Source organism: Hylobates moloch, unplaced genomic scaffold (assembly GCF_009828535.3).
Source record: "Hylobates moloch isolate HMO894 unplaced genomic scaffold, HMol_V3 SCAFFOLD_10, whole genome shotgun sequence".
Classification (NCBI taxonomy): domain Eukaryota; kingdom Metazoa; phylum Chordata; class Mammalia; order Primates; family Hylobatidae; genus Hylobates; species Hylobates moloch.
In genome coordinates, this window is record NW_026652285.1 from 101,106,093 (window position 1) to 101,119,312 (window position 13,220).

Sequence of the window (13,220 nt, forward strand, 5' to 3'; positions counted from 1 at the left end):
TCCACTGAGCTGCAGACGGATGCGTTAATTCCCTTCCATAATCCTCCCAGGACCTAGAGGCTTTCAGATCGGTGCTGGGAGGGGCCCAGATAGTTCTCCCCAGGACCTCTTCCGCCTTTGGGATGCCCATTACCTGGGGAAGGGGGGTGCCGCACATCCCCCAGACCAACCCTGCATCCCATTCTATCCAGATTGAGGCCTAGAGAGAGGCAGGCGTTCCTCAGAGTCACAGGGATTGGCGGCGCCTGGACTGGGACTCAGCCCAGCTGCTTGGCCTGACCCTCTCAGAGCATAATTTCCCAGCACCTGGTAAGCAGTGGTGGGGGGTGGTTTCCAGAAGAAACACAGAGGAAGCGGATAAAATCCTTGGAGATGGGAAAGGGCAAATCCTGGATTAGTTGTGGGGGTGGCGGAGATTAGCCTGGAGGTCACAGGCTGATCTGGCTGTGTCTGGGGAAGGAGCGTTGGGTAGTGGGACAGGGTTTTCTCCGGGTAGGGAAGGGTTAAGTCCTCCCAGGCTCCTAAACTTTCTCCTCCCCACCGGGAGGCCGCACCTAGAAACCGCCCAGTGCCCCGAGCGTCTCCATGGCCTGGCTGAGCCCCTCGCAGCTCCAGAAGGTAGGAGCCTGCAAGTGGGGGCCGGGAGGGTCACGGCGGGGGGGGGTCCGCCGGACCTTCAGTAGTCCGGGTGCCCAACCCACCCCCTGCCCCATTTTACCGAGGAGGAAACTGAAGCCCAGAGGAGCGGGTTCCCAACCACAACCCCTCCTGACTTCTTTACACATAGCCCGGGGTGTCTAGATCACAGGACCCAGGGTGGGGTGGGGTGAGGACGTGTGTGTTTGACCAAAACGAGAATAAGGCCTCGGAACCCACCAGTTCAGCCCTGGGCGGGAGTGGGCAACGCTGTGGGGGGGCGCAGCGCCCAGGAGGGGGCGGGGCCTGCGAGGGGCCCAGGAGGGCCCATGTTCGTCCAATCACAAAAGGCTACCTCGTGGGAATTAGTGTGGCACAGCCTTTTTAAAAATCACTCATACGTTCCTACGCTGAGACTTCATATTTTCGTATACAGCTCTAGAAGCTTTGTTTCAAAGTCTGTTACAACAGCTACCACGAATCAAGTGCTGGACAAGTTTTTTTTGTGGGAGTGGGGAGGAGACGGGGTCTCGCCACAGGCACACGCCCCCATGCCCAGCTTTTTTTTTTTTTTTTGAGACGGAGTTTTGCTCTTGTTGCCCAGGCTGGAGTGTGCAATGGCACAATCTCAGCTCACCACAACCTCTGCCTCCCAGGTTCAAACGACTCTCCTACCTTAGCCTCCCGAATAGCTGGGATTATAGGCATGCGCCACCACACTTGGCTAATTTTGTATTTTTAGTACAGACAGGATTTCACCATGTTGGCCAGACTGGTCTTGAACTCCTGACCTCAAGTGATCCGCCTGCCTCAGCCTCCCAAAGTGCTGGGATTACAGGCGTGAGCCGCCGTGCCCGGTCCTGTTTTTATTTTTGCAGAGATGGAGTCTCACTTTGTTGCCCAGGCTGGTCTGGAGCTCCTGGGCTAAAGGAATCCTCCTGCCTTGGACTTCCAAAGTGCTGGGACAACAAGGCACGAGCCACCGCGCCCATCCTGCCAGGTTCAATAAAGGAGGCTCTACTGCTATCCCCATTTGGTAGCCTGAGGGCCAGAGAAAGGAGGGCACTTACTTGGTCAAGTTCTCACAATGGCCAGATAATCATTTATAGCCAGTCTTTGAGAGGAAATATGTTTCTACATGATTTTTATCGCGGTGGCTCACCTCTGTAATCCCAGCACTTTGGGAAGCCGAGGGAGGCGGATCATCTGAGGTCAGGAGTTGGAGACCAGCCTGGCCAACATGGTGGAACCCCGTCGCTACTAAAAATACAAAAAATTAGCCAGGTGTGGTGGCGGGCGCCTGTAATCTCAGCTACTCTGGAGGCTGAGGCAGGAGAATGGCGTGAACCCAGGAGGCAGAGTTTGCAGTGAGCCGAGATCGTGCCACTGCACTCCAGCCTGGTCAACAGAGCAAGACTGTGTCTCAAAAATAAAATAAACAGGCCGGGCGCAGTGGCTCACACCTGTAATCCCAGCACCTTGGGAGGCTGAGGCAGGAGGATCACGAGGTCAGGAGATCGAGACCATCCTGGCTAACATGGTGAAACCCTGTCTCTACTAAAAAATACAAAAAAATTAGTTGGGCGTGATGGCGGGCGCCTGTAGTCCCAAGCTACTCGGGAGGCTGAGGCAGAAGAATGGCGTGAACCCAGGAGGTGGAGCTTGCAGTGAGCTGAGATCGTGCCACTGCACTCCAGCCTGGGCAGCAGAGCGAGACTCTGTCTCAAAATAAAGTAAAATAAACAAAAATAAAATAAAATTAGCCAGGTGTGGTGGTGTGCACCTGTAGTCCCAGCTACTCGGGAGACTGAGGCAGGAGGATTGATTAAGCCCAGAAGTTCAAGGCTGCAATGAGCTATGATCACATCACTACTCTCTAGCCTGGGTGACAGGGTGACAGAGAGAGACCCTGTCTCTAAAAAAAATAATAATAAAAATGAAAGAAAAGAGAAAAGGGCTGGGTGGGGTGGCTTATGCCTGTAATTCCAGCATTTTGGAAGTCCGAGGTGGGTGGATCACCTGAGGTCAGGAGTTCGAGACCAGCCTGGCCAATGTGGTGAAACCCCATCTCTACTAAAAATACAAAAATTAGCCAGGCATGGTGGTGCATTCCTGTAATCCCAACTACTCGGGAGGCTGAGGCAGGAGAATCACTTAACCCTGAGAGGTGGAGGTTGCAATGAGCTGAGATCATGCCATTGCACTCCAGCCTGGGCAACAAGAGTGAGACTCCATCTCAAAAAGAAAAAAAAGGAAAAAAAGAATTCCTAGTAGTGTATTTGTGTATTTACTGGATCAAGGGTATGCTGCACAGGTTGCTGTGGTTGGCCCAATTCCCAAGGAGGCAATTTTCAGCTTGATACCGATGTGATTAATTCCTAACATGCAGAGCTGAGGGTCCCATGGTGAGTGGTCATGAATGGTGTGTGGAAGCCAGAACTGGGCATCCCATGGTGGGGAAAGGGGTGTCCTTAACTGGAAACTAGGCTCTTTGTGGGTGTGTGCAGTAGGTGACTTTCTTTTTTTTTTTTTTGAGATGAAGTCTTGCTTGGTCTTCCAGGCTAGAACGCAGTGGTGTGATCTCAGCTCACTGCAACCTCTGCTTGCTGAGTTCAAATGATTCTCCTGCCTCAGCCTCCAGAGTAGCTGGGATTACAGGTGCCCGCTACCACACCTGGCTAATTTTTGTATTTTTAGCAGAGACAGGGTTTCACCATGCTGGCCAGGCTAGTCTCCAACTCCTGACCTCAAGTGATCCACCCACCTTGACTTCCTAAATTGTTGGAATTATAGGCGTGAGCCACCATGCCCAGCAGTAGGTGACTTTCAGTGTTCCTGTTGGGGCTAAAACTTGGTAACACTCTGCAGGCAAATGTGCAGATATTCATTCCCTCCCTATCTCTCTCGAGAGCCTCAGAATAAGAGGACCAGAGGCAAATCAGAAGAAGCCATCTACTTCCCCTCCCTGGCTGCCACTGCACTCAGGATAGAATACAGCTCCCAGCCTGGCCCAGCCTCTGCCACCCTCCTGCCTCCTCTTCCACCCCTCCCCTCACTCTGCCCTATCCATTCCCAATTCCTTATGTTCCTCCCAAATTCAGGGGCTTCCCATATCCTGCTCCCTCTGTCTGGAATGCCCTTCCCTTATCCCGCTGGTCCCGTCTTGAAATGTCACCCCCTCAGCGCTGCTGCTCCCAGACCCTTCTCCTTCCCAGCCAGTTTACGCTAGCTGCTTCTGCCTTCAGCACTCACGCTCATCCTCTCTCTGGCACGAAGTTTGTGACAGTAAATTTACCTGTGTGGTTAGTGTAATGCTGGTCTCTTTCACTAGACTGTAGGCACCATGAGGGCAGGCATCATGGCTGGCTTGCTTATAGCCATACTTTTAGCTCCTAAAACCGTGTCTCAGACACAGTAGATTCTCAATCAATATTGGTTGAATACATGAATAAGGTTGTGTTTCCAGGTGACCCAAGCCTGGAGGGGAAGGGCAGGGACAACTTCCCCTTCCCGCTCCTTTTTCTTTTCTTTTTTTGAGACAGAGTTTCGCTTTTGTTGCCCAGGCTGGAATGCAATGGCATGATCTCGGCTCACTGCAACCTCCACCTCCTGGGTTCAAGCTATTCACCTGCCTCAGCCTCCCGAGGAGCTGGGATTACAGGCATGCGCCACCACACCTGGCCAAGTTTTTGTATTTTTAGTAGAGATGGGGTTTCACCATGTTGGTCAGGCTGGTCTGGAACTCCCAACCTTAGGTGATCCTCCCAAAGTGCTGGGATTACAGACGTGAGCCACTGTGCCCAGCTTCCTTTTTCTTTTTCTTTCTTTTTTTTTTTTTTGAGGCGGAGTCTCATCTGTTGCTCAGGCTGGAGTGCAGTGGTGCGATCTCGGCTCACTGCAACCTCCGCCTCCTGGGTTCAAGTGATTCTCCTGCCTCAGCCTCCCAAGTAGCTGAGACTACAGGCATGCACCACCATGCCCAGCTAATTTTTGTATTTTTAATAGAGATGGGGTTTCACCATGTTGGCCAGGATGGTCTCAAACTCATGACCTCAAGTTATTGCCTGCCTCAGCCTCCCAAAGTGCTGGGATTACAGGCATGAGCCACTGCACCTGGCCTCACTACTTTTTCTTTCATTCAAGCAGCCAATATTGATTGCTCTTTGCTGGGTGCCAGACTCCATGCCTGGGGTTGGGGACAGGGCAGCGAACAGGATACCTGGTCCCACCTTCACACAGCTGCAGAGTTGAGGGAAGGGTCAGACAGGAGCATTTGCAGACTGGGGAAGCCTGAGTCTCAATCCTGCCTGCAGTTCCAACAGGATGGATTCCTGGTGCTGGAAGGATTCTTGTCTGCAGAAGAGTGTGTGGCCATGCAACAAAGGATTGGCGAGATAGTGGCTGAAATGGCTGTTCCTCTCCACTGCCGCACAGAATTCTCCACCCAGGAAGAGGAGCAGCTTCGAGCCCAGGTAGGTGTCTGGGCACATGAGGATGGGATGTGGCCTTTGAGGGAGGGCTTGGTCCCCAGCCAGAGCAGCAGCATGGAAGGGAGGATTCCAAGGCTCCAGGGTGTCAAGCCAAGCCCCTTACACACCTTTCCCTTGCTCCTCACTGGGAAGTTATCAAGTAGGCTTTATTGTCCTTTTTTTTTTCTTTTTTCTTTTAAAACAGAATCCCACTCTGTTTCTCAGGCTGGAATTCAGTGGCATGATCTCAGCTCACTGCAACCTCTGCCTCCCAGGTTCAAGCAATTCTCCTGCCTCAGCCTCCTGAGTAGCTGCAATTACAGGCATGCACCACCAGGCCCAGCTAATTTTTGTATTTTTAGTAGAGACAGGATTTCATCATGTTGGTCAGGCTGGTCTCGAACTCCCGATCTCAGGTGATCCACCCGCCTTGGTCTCCCAAAGTGCTGAGATTACAGGCTATTATCCCCCCATTAGACAGGCGGGGAAAATGAGGTTCAGATCACTTGTCCCAAGCCACACAGTTAGTAGTGGACAGAGTCAGGATTTCAACTCAGATCTGTTTGATACCAAGTCCCTGCTGTTCCCGGCTTGGCTTTACTTTCTGTTTTCCGGCTGTTCTCTGGCCACTGAAGGCCACTTTGTGGCCAGCCACCTGGAATGAGCCCAGTGGTCTGGATGACTCCCACTTGTGTAAATGTTATCCCCCATGAGACTAGGAACTCAGATTTTCTCCCCCGCAGTGACCGAATAGGTCACATGATAGGACCCAGTACAGTTTGCAATGGGTAAATTGAAGACTCTGGGGTCTCCCACACGGTTCTCTTGACACTTCTAGTCGGAGTTTATTATGAGACTGCTTGCGCCTGGGCCAGGCGAGATCCTGGCACTCACGCCGAAGAGTACCTGCCATCTGGTGGGCATTAGCAGAAATACAACAGCCGGAAGCCATCCCAGGGAATGGGGAGAATGGCGTCTTGAGAAGGAAAAAGAACCGGTTAAGGAATGACAGTTTCCTCCAAAAAGCTGGTCTCATTTGCTGCACGGCTGCCTTCCGTTCAGGGGGATATTGGGGGAAGCAGAGACAGCTCCTGCAGCCAGAGACAGGCAGGCCACTCAAGGGTTCCTAGGAGTAAGAAGGGCCGAATCCTGTGCCCTCCAAGCTGCCTTCAGAGACTAATGGGTTGTGGGGTGGGAAGAACGTGAGAATAAAGCTGATATATTGGCCAGGCGCAGTGACTCACGCCTGTAATCCCAGCACTTTGGGAGGCCGAGTTGGGTGGATCATCTGAGGTCAGGAGTTTGGGACTAGCCTGGACAACATGGTGAAACCCTGTTTCTACTAAAAATACAAAAATTAGCTGGGCCTGGTGACACGTACCTGTAATCCCAGCTACTTGGGAGGCTGAGACAGGAGAATCGCTTGAACCCAGGAAGCAGAGGGTTTATAATGCGTGCAAAGAAAAGAGCTTGGCATGGTGCCCAGCACTCAATAACATCCTCAATATTCAGTCTTGATACTGTGAGAAAAATAAAAGATCAGTGGACGTCCTGTCTCATTTTCTTGGGTTACCTCCAGCTTTCCTTGTCTGAGTTATTTTACAACACCATAAGTTGGATAAAACTGATAATAATGCACGATACTCGTCCAAGTGGGGGGTCAGTACCACTCTGTTCCAATCACGTTACCATGAACTGGGTCCTGGGGAATGCAATTATTGCCCTGTGGATAGAACAGTTGGGCAGCTGGGTGTGGTGGCTCATGCTTGTAATCCCAGCACTTTGGGAGGCCAAGGAGGGAGGATCACTTGAGCCCAGGAGTTCGAAACCAGCCTGGTCAACAAAGTGAGACCTCTGTCTCTATAAAAAAATTTTTTTAAATTAGCTGGGCATGGTGGTATATGCCTGTGGTCCCAGCTACATGGGAGGCTGAGGCAGAAGGATCACTTGGGGCCAGGAGGTTGAGGCTGCAGTGAGCTATGATCATGCCACTGCACTCCAGTCTAGGTGGGTGATAAAGAAAGACCCTGTCTCAAAAAAAAAATAAAAAAAAAATAAAAAAAAATAAAAGCTTGAACAGTTTGCATCTATCTCTAAATTCATTTCAAGGGCCGGGAGTGGTGGCTTATACCCTAATCCCAGCACTTTGGGAGGCTGAGACAGGCAGATCGCTGGAGGTCAAGAGTTCAAGACTAGCCTAGGGAACATGGCGAAACCTGGTCTTTACCAAAAATACAAAAATTAGCTGGGCATGGTGGCAGGCACTGGTGGTCCCAGCTACTTGGGTGGCCGAGGCAGGAGAATTGCCTGAACCCTGAAGGGAGAGGTTGCAGTGAGCCGAGATCGTGCCACTGCACTCCAGCCTGGGCGACAGAGCGAGATTCTATCTTAAAAAAAAAAAGGCCGGGCGCGGTGGCTCACGCCTGTAATCCCAGCACTTTGGGAGGTCAAGGTGGGCGGATCACAAGGTCAGGAGATCGAGACCATCCTAGCTAACACGGTGAAACCCCATCTCTACTAAAAATACAAAAAATTAGCCGGGCATGGTGGCGGGCACCTGTAGTCCCAGCTACTCGGGAGGCTGAGGCAGGAGAATGGTGTGAACCTGGGAGGCGGAGCTTGCAGTGAGCCCAGATCGCGCGACTGCACTCCAGCCTGGGCAACAGAGCGAGACTCCGTCTCAAAAAAAAAGAAAAAAAAATTCATTTCAGTATTCCTTAGTATCTACATACATGTGTGTGTAATTCTTGGAATTCTCCTTTGAACCAGTTGTAACATCTTACTGGTTTCCTTGTGAAATAACAAATTCAGTAAAATCTTTGACATATGCTTAGCATCATTACCTTTAATATTTTTACCATCCAGGCACGGTGGCTCAAGCCTATAATCCCAGCACTTTGCAAGGCCAAGGCAGTGGGCAAATCGCTTGAGCTCAGGAGTTCGAGACCAGCCTGGGCAACATGTGAAACCCTGTCTCTACAAAAAATACAAAAAAAAAAATTAGTTGTGGCCGGGCATGGTGGCTCATACCTGTAATCCCAGCACTTTGGGAGGCTGAGGCAGGCAGATCATTTGAGCCCAGGAGTTCAACGCCAGCCCGAGCAACATGGCAAAACCCCATCTCTACCAAAAATACAAGAAAATTAGTTGAGAATGGTGGTGCATGCGTGTAATCCTGGCTACTTGGGAGGCTGAGACAGGAGGATCGCTTGAACCCGGGAGATGGAGGTTGCGGTGAACCAAGATTGCGCCACTGGACTCTAGCCTGGGGGACAGAGCGAAAGTCTGTCTCAAAAAAAAAAAAAAATTAGGCATGGTGGTGTGAACTTGTAGTTCTAGCTACTCGGGAGGCTGAGGTGGGCGGATCACCTGAGTTCGGGAGTTCAAGACCAGCCTGACCAACATGGAGGTTGCGGTAAGCCAAGATCGCACTAATGCACTCCAGCCTGGACAAGAGTGAACCTCCATCTCAAAACAAACAAACAAACAAACAAAGCACCTCAGCCGGGTGCAGTGGCTTACGCCTGTAACCCCAGCACTTTGGGAGGCCGAGGCGGGGGGATCACAAGGTCAGGAGATCGAGACCATCCTGGCTAACACAGTGAAACCCCATCTCTACTAAAAATACAAAAAATTAGCCAGGTGTGGTGGCGGGCGCCTGTAGTCCCAGCTACTTGGGAGGCTGAGGCAGGAGAATGGCGTGAACTCGGGAGGTGGAGCTTGCAGTGAGCCGAGATCGGGCCACTGCACTCCAACCTAGGCGACAGAGCAAGACTCCGTCTCAAAAAAAAAAAAAGGGCACTTCAATTTCTTCTTCTATAAAATGGGGATTATAGTCCACCCTACCTCTTTGGGTTTTGGGAGGCTAAGTAAGATAACACATGTACAGGCTTGTCTCAGAGATATTTCAGGTTTGGTTCCAGACCACTGCAATAGAGCCAGGATTTTTTTGTTCTGTTTGAGATAGATTTTCGCTCTTATCACACAGGCTGGAGTGCAGTGGTGTGATCTCGGTTCACTGCAACCTCCACCTCCCGGATTCAAGCGATTCTCCTTCCTCAGCCTCCAGAGTAGCTGGGATTACAGGCGTGTGCCACCACGTCCTGCTAATTTTTGTATTTTTAGTAGAGACATGGTTTCGCCATGTTGGCCAGGCTGGTCTGGAAATCCTGACCTTAGGTGATCCACCAGCCTTGGCCTCCCAAAGTGCTAGGATTACAAGCATGAGCCACGGCACCTGGCCTAGAGCCAGGATTTAAACCCAAGGATTTCAGCTCCAGAATCTGTGTCCTAACTGCTGTAAGATTCATCCTCTGGCTGAAGCCTCCAAGAATTGAGGAGGTCAGTTTTTTCTTTTTCTTTTTCTTTTTCTTTTTTTTTTTTTTTTTTGAGACGGAGTGCAGTTGCGCGATCTCTGCTCACTGCAAGCTCCACCTCCCGGGTTCACAACATTCTCCTGCCTCAGCCTCCAGAGTAGCTGAGACTATGGGCGCCCGCCACCACACCCGGCTAATATTTTGTATTTTCTTTAGTAGAGACGGGGTTTCACCGTGTTAGCCAGGATGGTCTCGATCTCCTGACCTCATGATCCGCCCGCCTCAGCCTCCCAAAGTGTTGGGATTACAGGCGTGAGCCACCCTGCCTGGCCTTTCTTTCTTTTTTTTTTTTTTTTTTTGGAGATGGAGTTTTGCTCTTGTTGCCCAGGCTGGAGTGCAATGGTGCAATCTTGGCTCATTGCAACCTCCACCTCCTGGGTTCAAGCAATTCTCCCATCTCAGCCTCCCAAGTAGCTGGGATTACAGGTGCATGCCACCACACCCAGCTAATTTTTGCATTTTTAGTAGACATGGGGTCTCATCATATTGGTCAGGCTGGTCTCAAACTCCTGACCTCGGATGATCCGCCCGCCTCAGCCTCCCAGAGTGCTGAGATTACAGGCATGAGCCACTGCCCCCGGCCTGGGGAAGTCAGTTCTATTATTATTATTTTATTATTATTATTTTTGAGACGGAGTCTCGCACTGTCGCCCGGTTTGGAGTGCAATGGCACAATCTCAGCTCACTGCAACCTCCGCCTCCTGGGTTCAAGCGATTCTCCTGCCTCAGCCTCCCAAGTAGTTGGGATTACAGGTGCCCACCACCACACTCGGCTAATTTTTTGTACTTTTGTTTTTATTTTTATTTTTTCTTGAGACGGAATTTCGCTCTTGTTGCTCAGGGTGGAGTGCAAGGGCGTGATCTTGGCTCACCACAACCTGCGCCTCCCAGGTTCAAGCAATTCTCCTACCTCAGCCTCCCGAGTAGCTGGGATTACAGGCATGCACCACCATGCCCGGCTAATTTTGTAATTTTAGTAGAAATGGGATTTCTCCACATAGGTCAGGCTGGTCTTGAACTCCTGACCTCAGGTGATCTGCCCACCTTGGCCTCCCAAAGTGCTGGGATTACAGGCATGAGCCACTGCACCCAGCAATTTTTTGTATTTTTAGTAGAGACTGGGTTTCACTATGTTTGCCAGGTTGGTCTTAAACTCCTGATCTCGTGATCCGCCTGCCTCAGCCTCTCAAACTGCTGGGATTACAGGTGTGAGCCACAGTGCCTTTTTGGTCAGTTCTATCATTATTCCTTTTTTATTTATTTATTTTTTTTTTTGAGACAGAATCTTGCTCTGTCGCCCAGGCTGGAGTGCAGTGGCCCAATCTTGGCTCACTGTAAGCTCCGCCTCCTGGGTTCACGCCATTCTCCTGTCTCAGCCTCCGGAGTAGCTGGGACTACAAGTGTCTGCCACCATGCCCGGCTAATTTTTTGTATTTTTTTTAGAAGAGACGGGGATTTCACCGTGTTAGCCAGGATGGTCTCGATCTCCCGACCTCGTGATCCGCCCACCTCGGCCTCCCAAAGTACTGGGATTACAGGCATGAACCACTGCACCCAGCCTTCTTTTTTTCTTTCTTTCTTTTTTTTTTTTTTTTTTTTTTTTTTGAGACACAGTCTCACTCTGTCGCCCAGGCTGGAGTGCAGTAGTACAATCTCGGCTCACCGCAACCTCCGCCTTCCAGGTTCAAGTGATTCTCCTGCCTCAGCCTCCCGAGTACCTGGGACTACAGGTGCCCACCACGCCCAGCTGATTTTTGTATTTTTAGTAGAGACGAAGTTTCACCATGTTGGCCAGGCTGGTCTCGAACTCCTGGCCTCAAATGATCTGTCTCAATGTGCTGGGATTACAGGTGTGAGTCCTTACGCCCGGCCATTATTATTCCTTTTTTACAGATGAGAAAATCAAGTCTTGATGACGTAAAACCAGGGGCCCAAGGCTACTAGGGAACCAGCCCTATTCGACTCTAGCATCCATGTTCTGAATCACGTATAGTGAGGTTTCCAAGAAATTCCATGTTTGCATCTTTGGGGTGTGCTTCCAGGCACTTGAAGTTCTGGCTCACTGTCTGTGCCTCAGTGGACAAGTCTGAGAAGCCCCCAGGGGGTCTGTAACCCTGTGACGGTGGGAAGCTTCTGAATCTGCCTCCCTCTTTACCAGGCCCAGCTCTGACCCCAGGATGCTGTCTCAGTCCTCTGATGTCCCCTTTCCACAGGGCAGCACAGACTATTTCTTGAGCAGTGGTGACAAGATTCGATTCTTCTTTGAGAAAGGCGTTTTTGATGAGAAAGGTTTGGAGCTGGGGCCCTAGAGCTGGGGAGGAGCCATGGCGAGGGTAGGCTGGACTTGGGGATCTGCCCCCAGGGCTGGAAGCATGCTGAAGCCAGCTGCCCATGGAAGGCTAGACACCAGTTCTCTGCCTTTATCTGTTCTTTGTGCCACAGGAAATTTCCTGGTCCCTCCGGAGAAATCCATCAACAAAATTGGCCACGGTGAGCAGGGGGTTGGGGATGCAGGAAAGAAAATCGGGGAACTGGCTGGGAGTGATGGCTCACACTTGTAATCCTAACTAACACTTTGAGAAGTCAAGGCGGGTGGATCACTTGAGGTCAGGAGTTCAAGACCAGCCTGGCCAACATGGTGAAACCCCGTCTCTACTAAAAATAGAAAAAATTAGGAGAGTGTAGTGGCACACACCTGTAGTCCCAGCTACTCAGAAGGCTGAGGCAGGAGAATTGCTTGAACCCGGGAGGCGGATGTTGCAGTGAGCTGAGATCGTGCCATTGCACTCCAGCCTGCCTAGGTGACAGAGACAGAGTGAAACCCTGTTCAAAAAAAAAAAGAAAGAAAAGGAAAAAGAATGGGAAACTGGGGAAACTGAAGCCTGAAGAGTTTCGGAGCCTTAATGAAAGCCCACAGTGGCCGGGCGTGGTGGCTCACGTCTGTAATCCCAGCACTTTGGGAGGCATCACCTGAGGTCAGGAGTTCAAGACCATCCTGACCAACGTGGAGAAACCCCGTCTCTACTAAAAACACAAAATTAGCTGAACATGGTGGCGCATGTCTGTAATCCCAGCTACTTGGGAAGCTGAAGCGGGAGATAGCTTGAATCCGAGAGGCTGAGGCTGCAGTGAGCTGATATCACGCCATTGCACTCCAGCCTGGGCAACAAGAGTGAAACTCCGTCTCAAAAAAAAAAAAAGCCCATAGTAAGTTAGTGGTAGGGTGAATGGCATTTGTGGCTTCAGGCTCCCCTCTGGTCTTGGGCCCCTCTGCTAATCATGACACTGCTGCCATAGCACTGGGGATAGGGGGTCCACCTGATCCCCCCCTAACAGATGGGCATGTGCAGGCTCTCTACTGCCTGGCCTGGGGGGAGCTCCTGGGTCCAGTGCTCCCTAGAGCCACCCTAAGGGGCACCTGACCTGCTGACAGGGTCCCTATTCTGACACCCCAAAGTCAAGTAAGAAAACCCTCACTTTTTTTCTTTAGGATCATACATTATAATTTGTTTTATAGACTGCTTATTTATTTAAAAAAAAAATTGAGAGGAGGTCTCATTATGTTGCCTAGGCTGGTCTTCTACTACTGGGCTCAAGTGATCCTCCTGCCTTGGCCTCTCAAAATGTTGGGATTATAGGCATAAGCCACTGCACTTGGCCTATAATGCTTATTGTTAAACCTGAAGTTATATCATGGTAAGCTCGTAGACAAGTTGTGGTAAAATACACGTAAGATTTA

General features: G+C 50.8%; 1 protein-coding gene across 1 annotated transcript in view; it reads left to right on the plus strand.

The window, feature by feature from the left end:
- Nucleotides 1–547: 547 nt before the first annotated feature.
- Nucleotides 548–13,220, plus strand: part of PHYHD1 (phytanoyl-CoA dioxygenase domain containing 1) — a 22,350-nt gene continuing 9,677 nt past the window's right edge. Inside the window, 4 exon segments of the mRNA XM_032164759.2 lie at nt 548–618; nt 4,950–5,108; nt 11,695–11,770; nt 11,924–11,971. Coding sequence (XP_032020650.1) covers nt 586–618; nt 4,950–5,108; nt 11,695–11,770; nt 11,924–11,971 — 316 coding nt within the window. The 5' untranslated portion in view covers nt 548–585.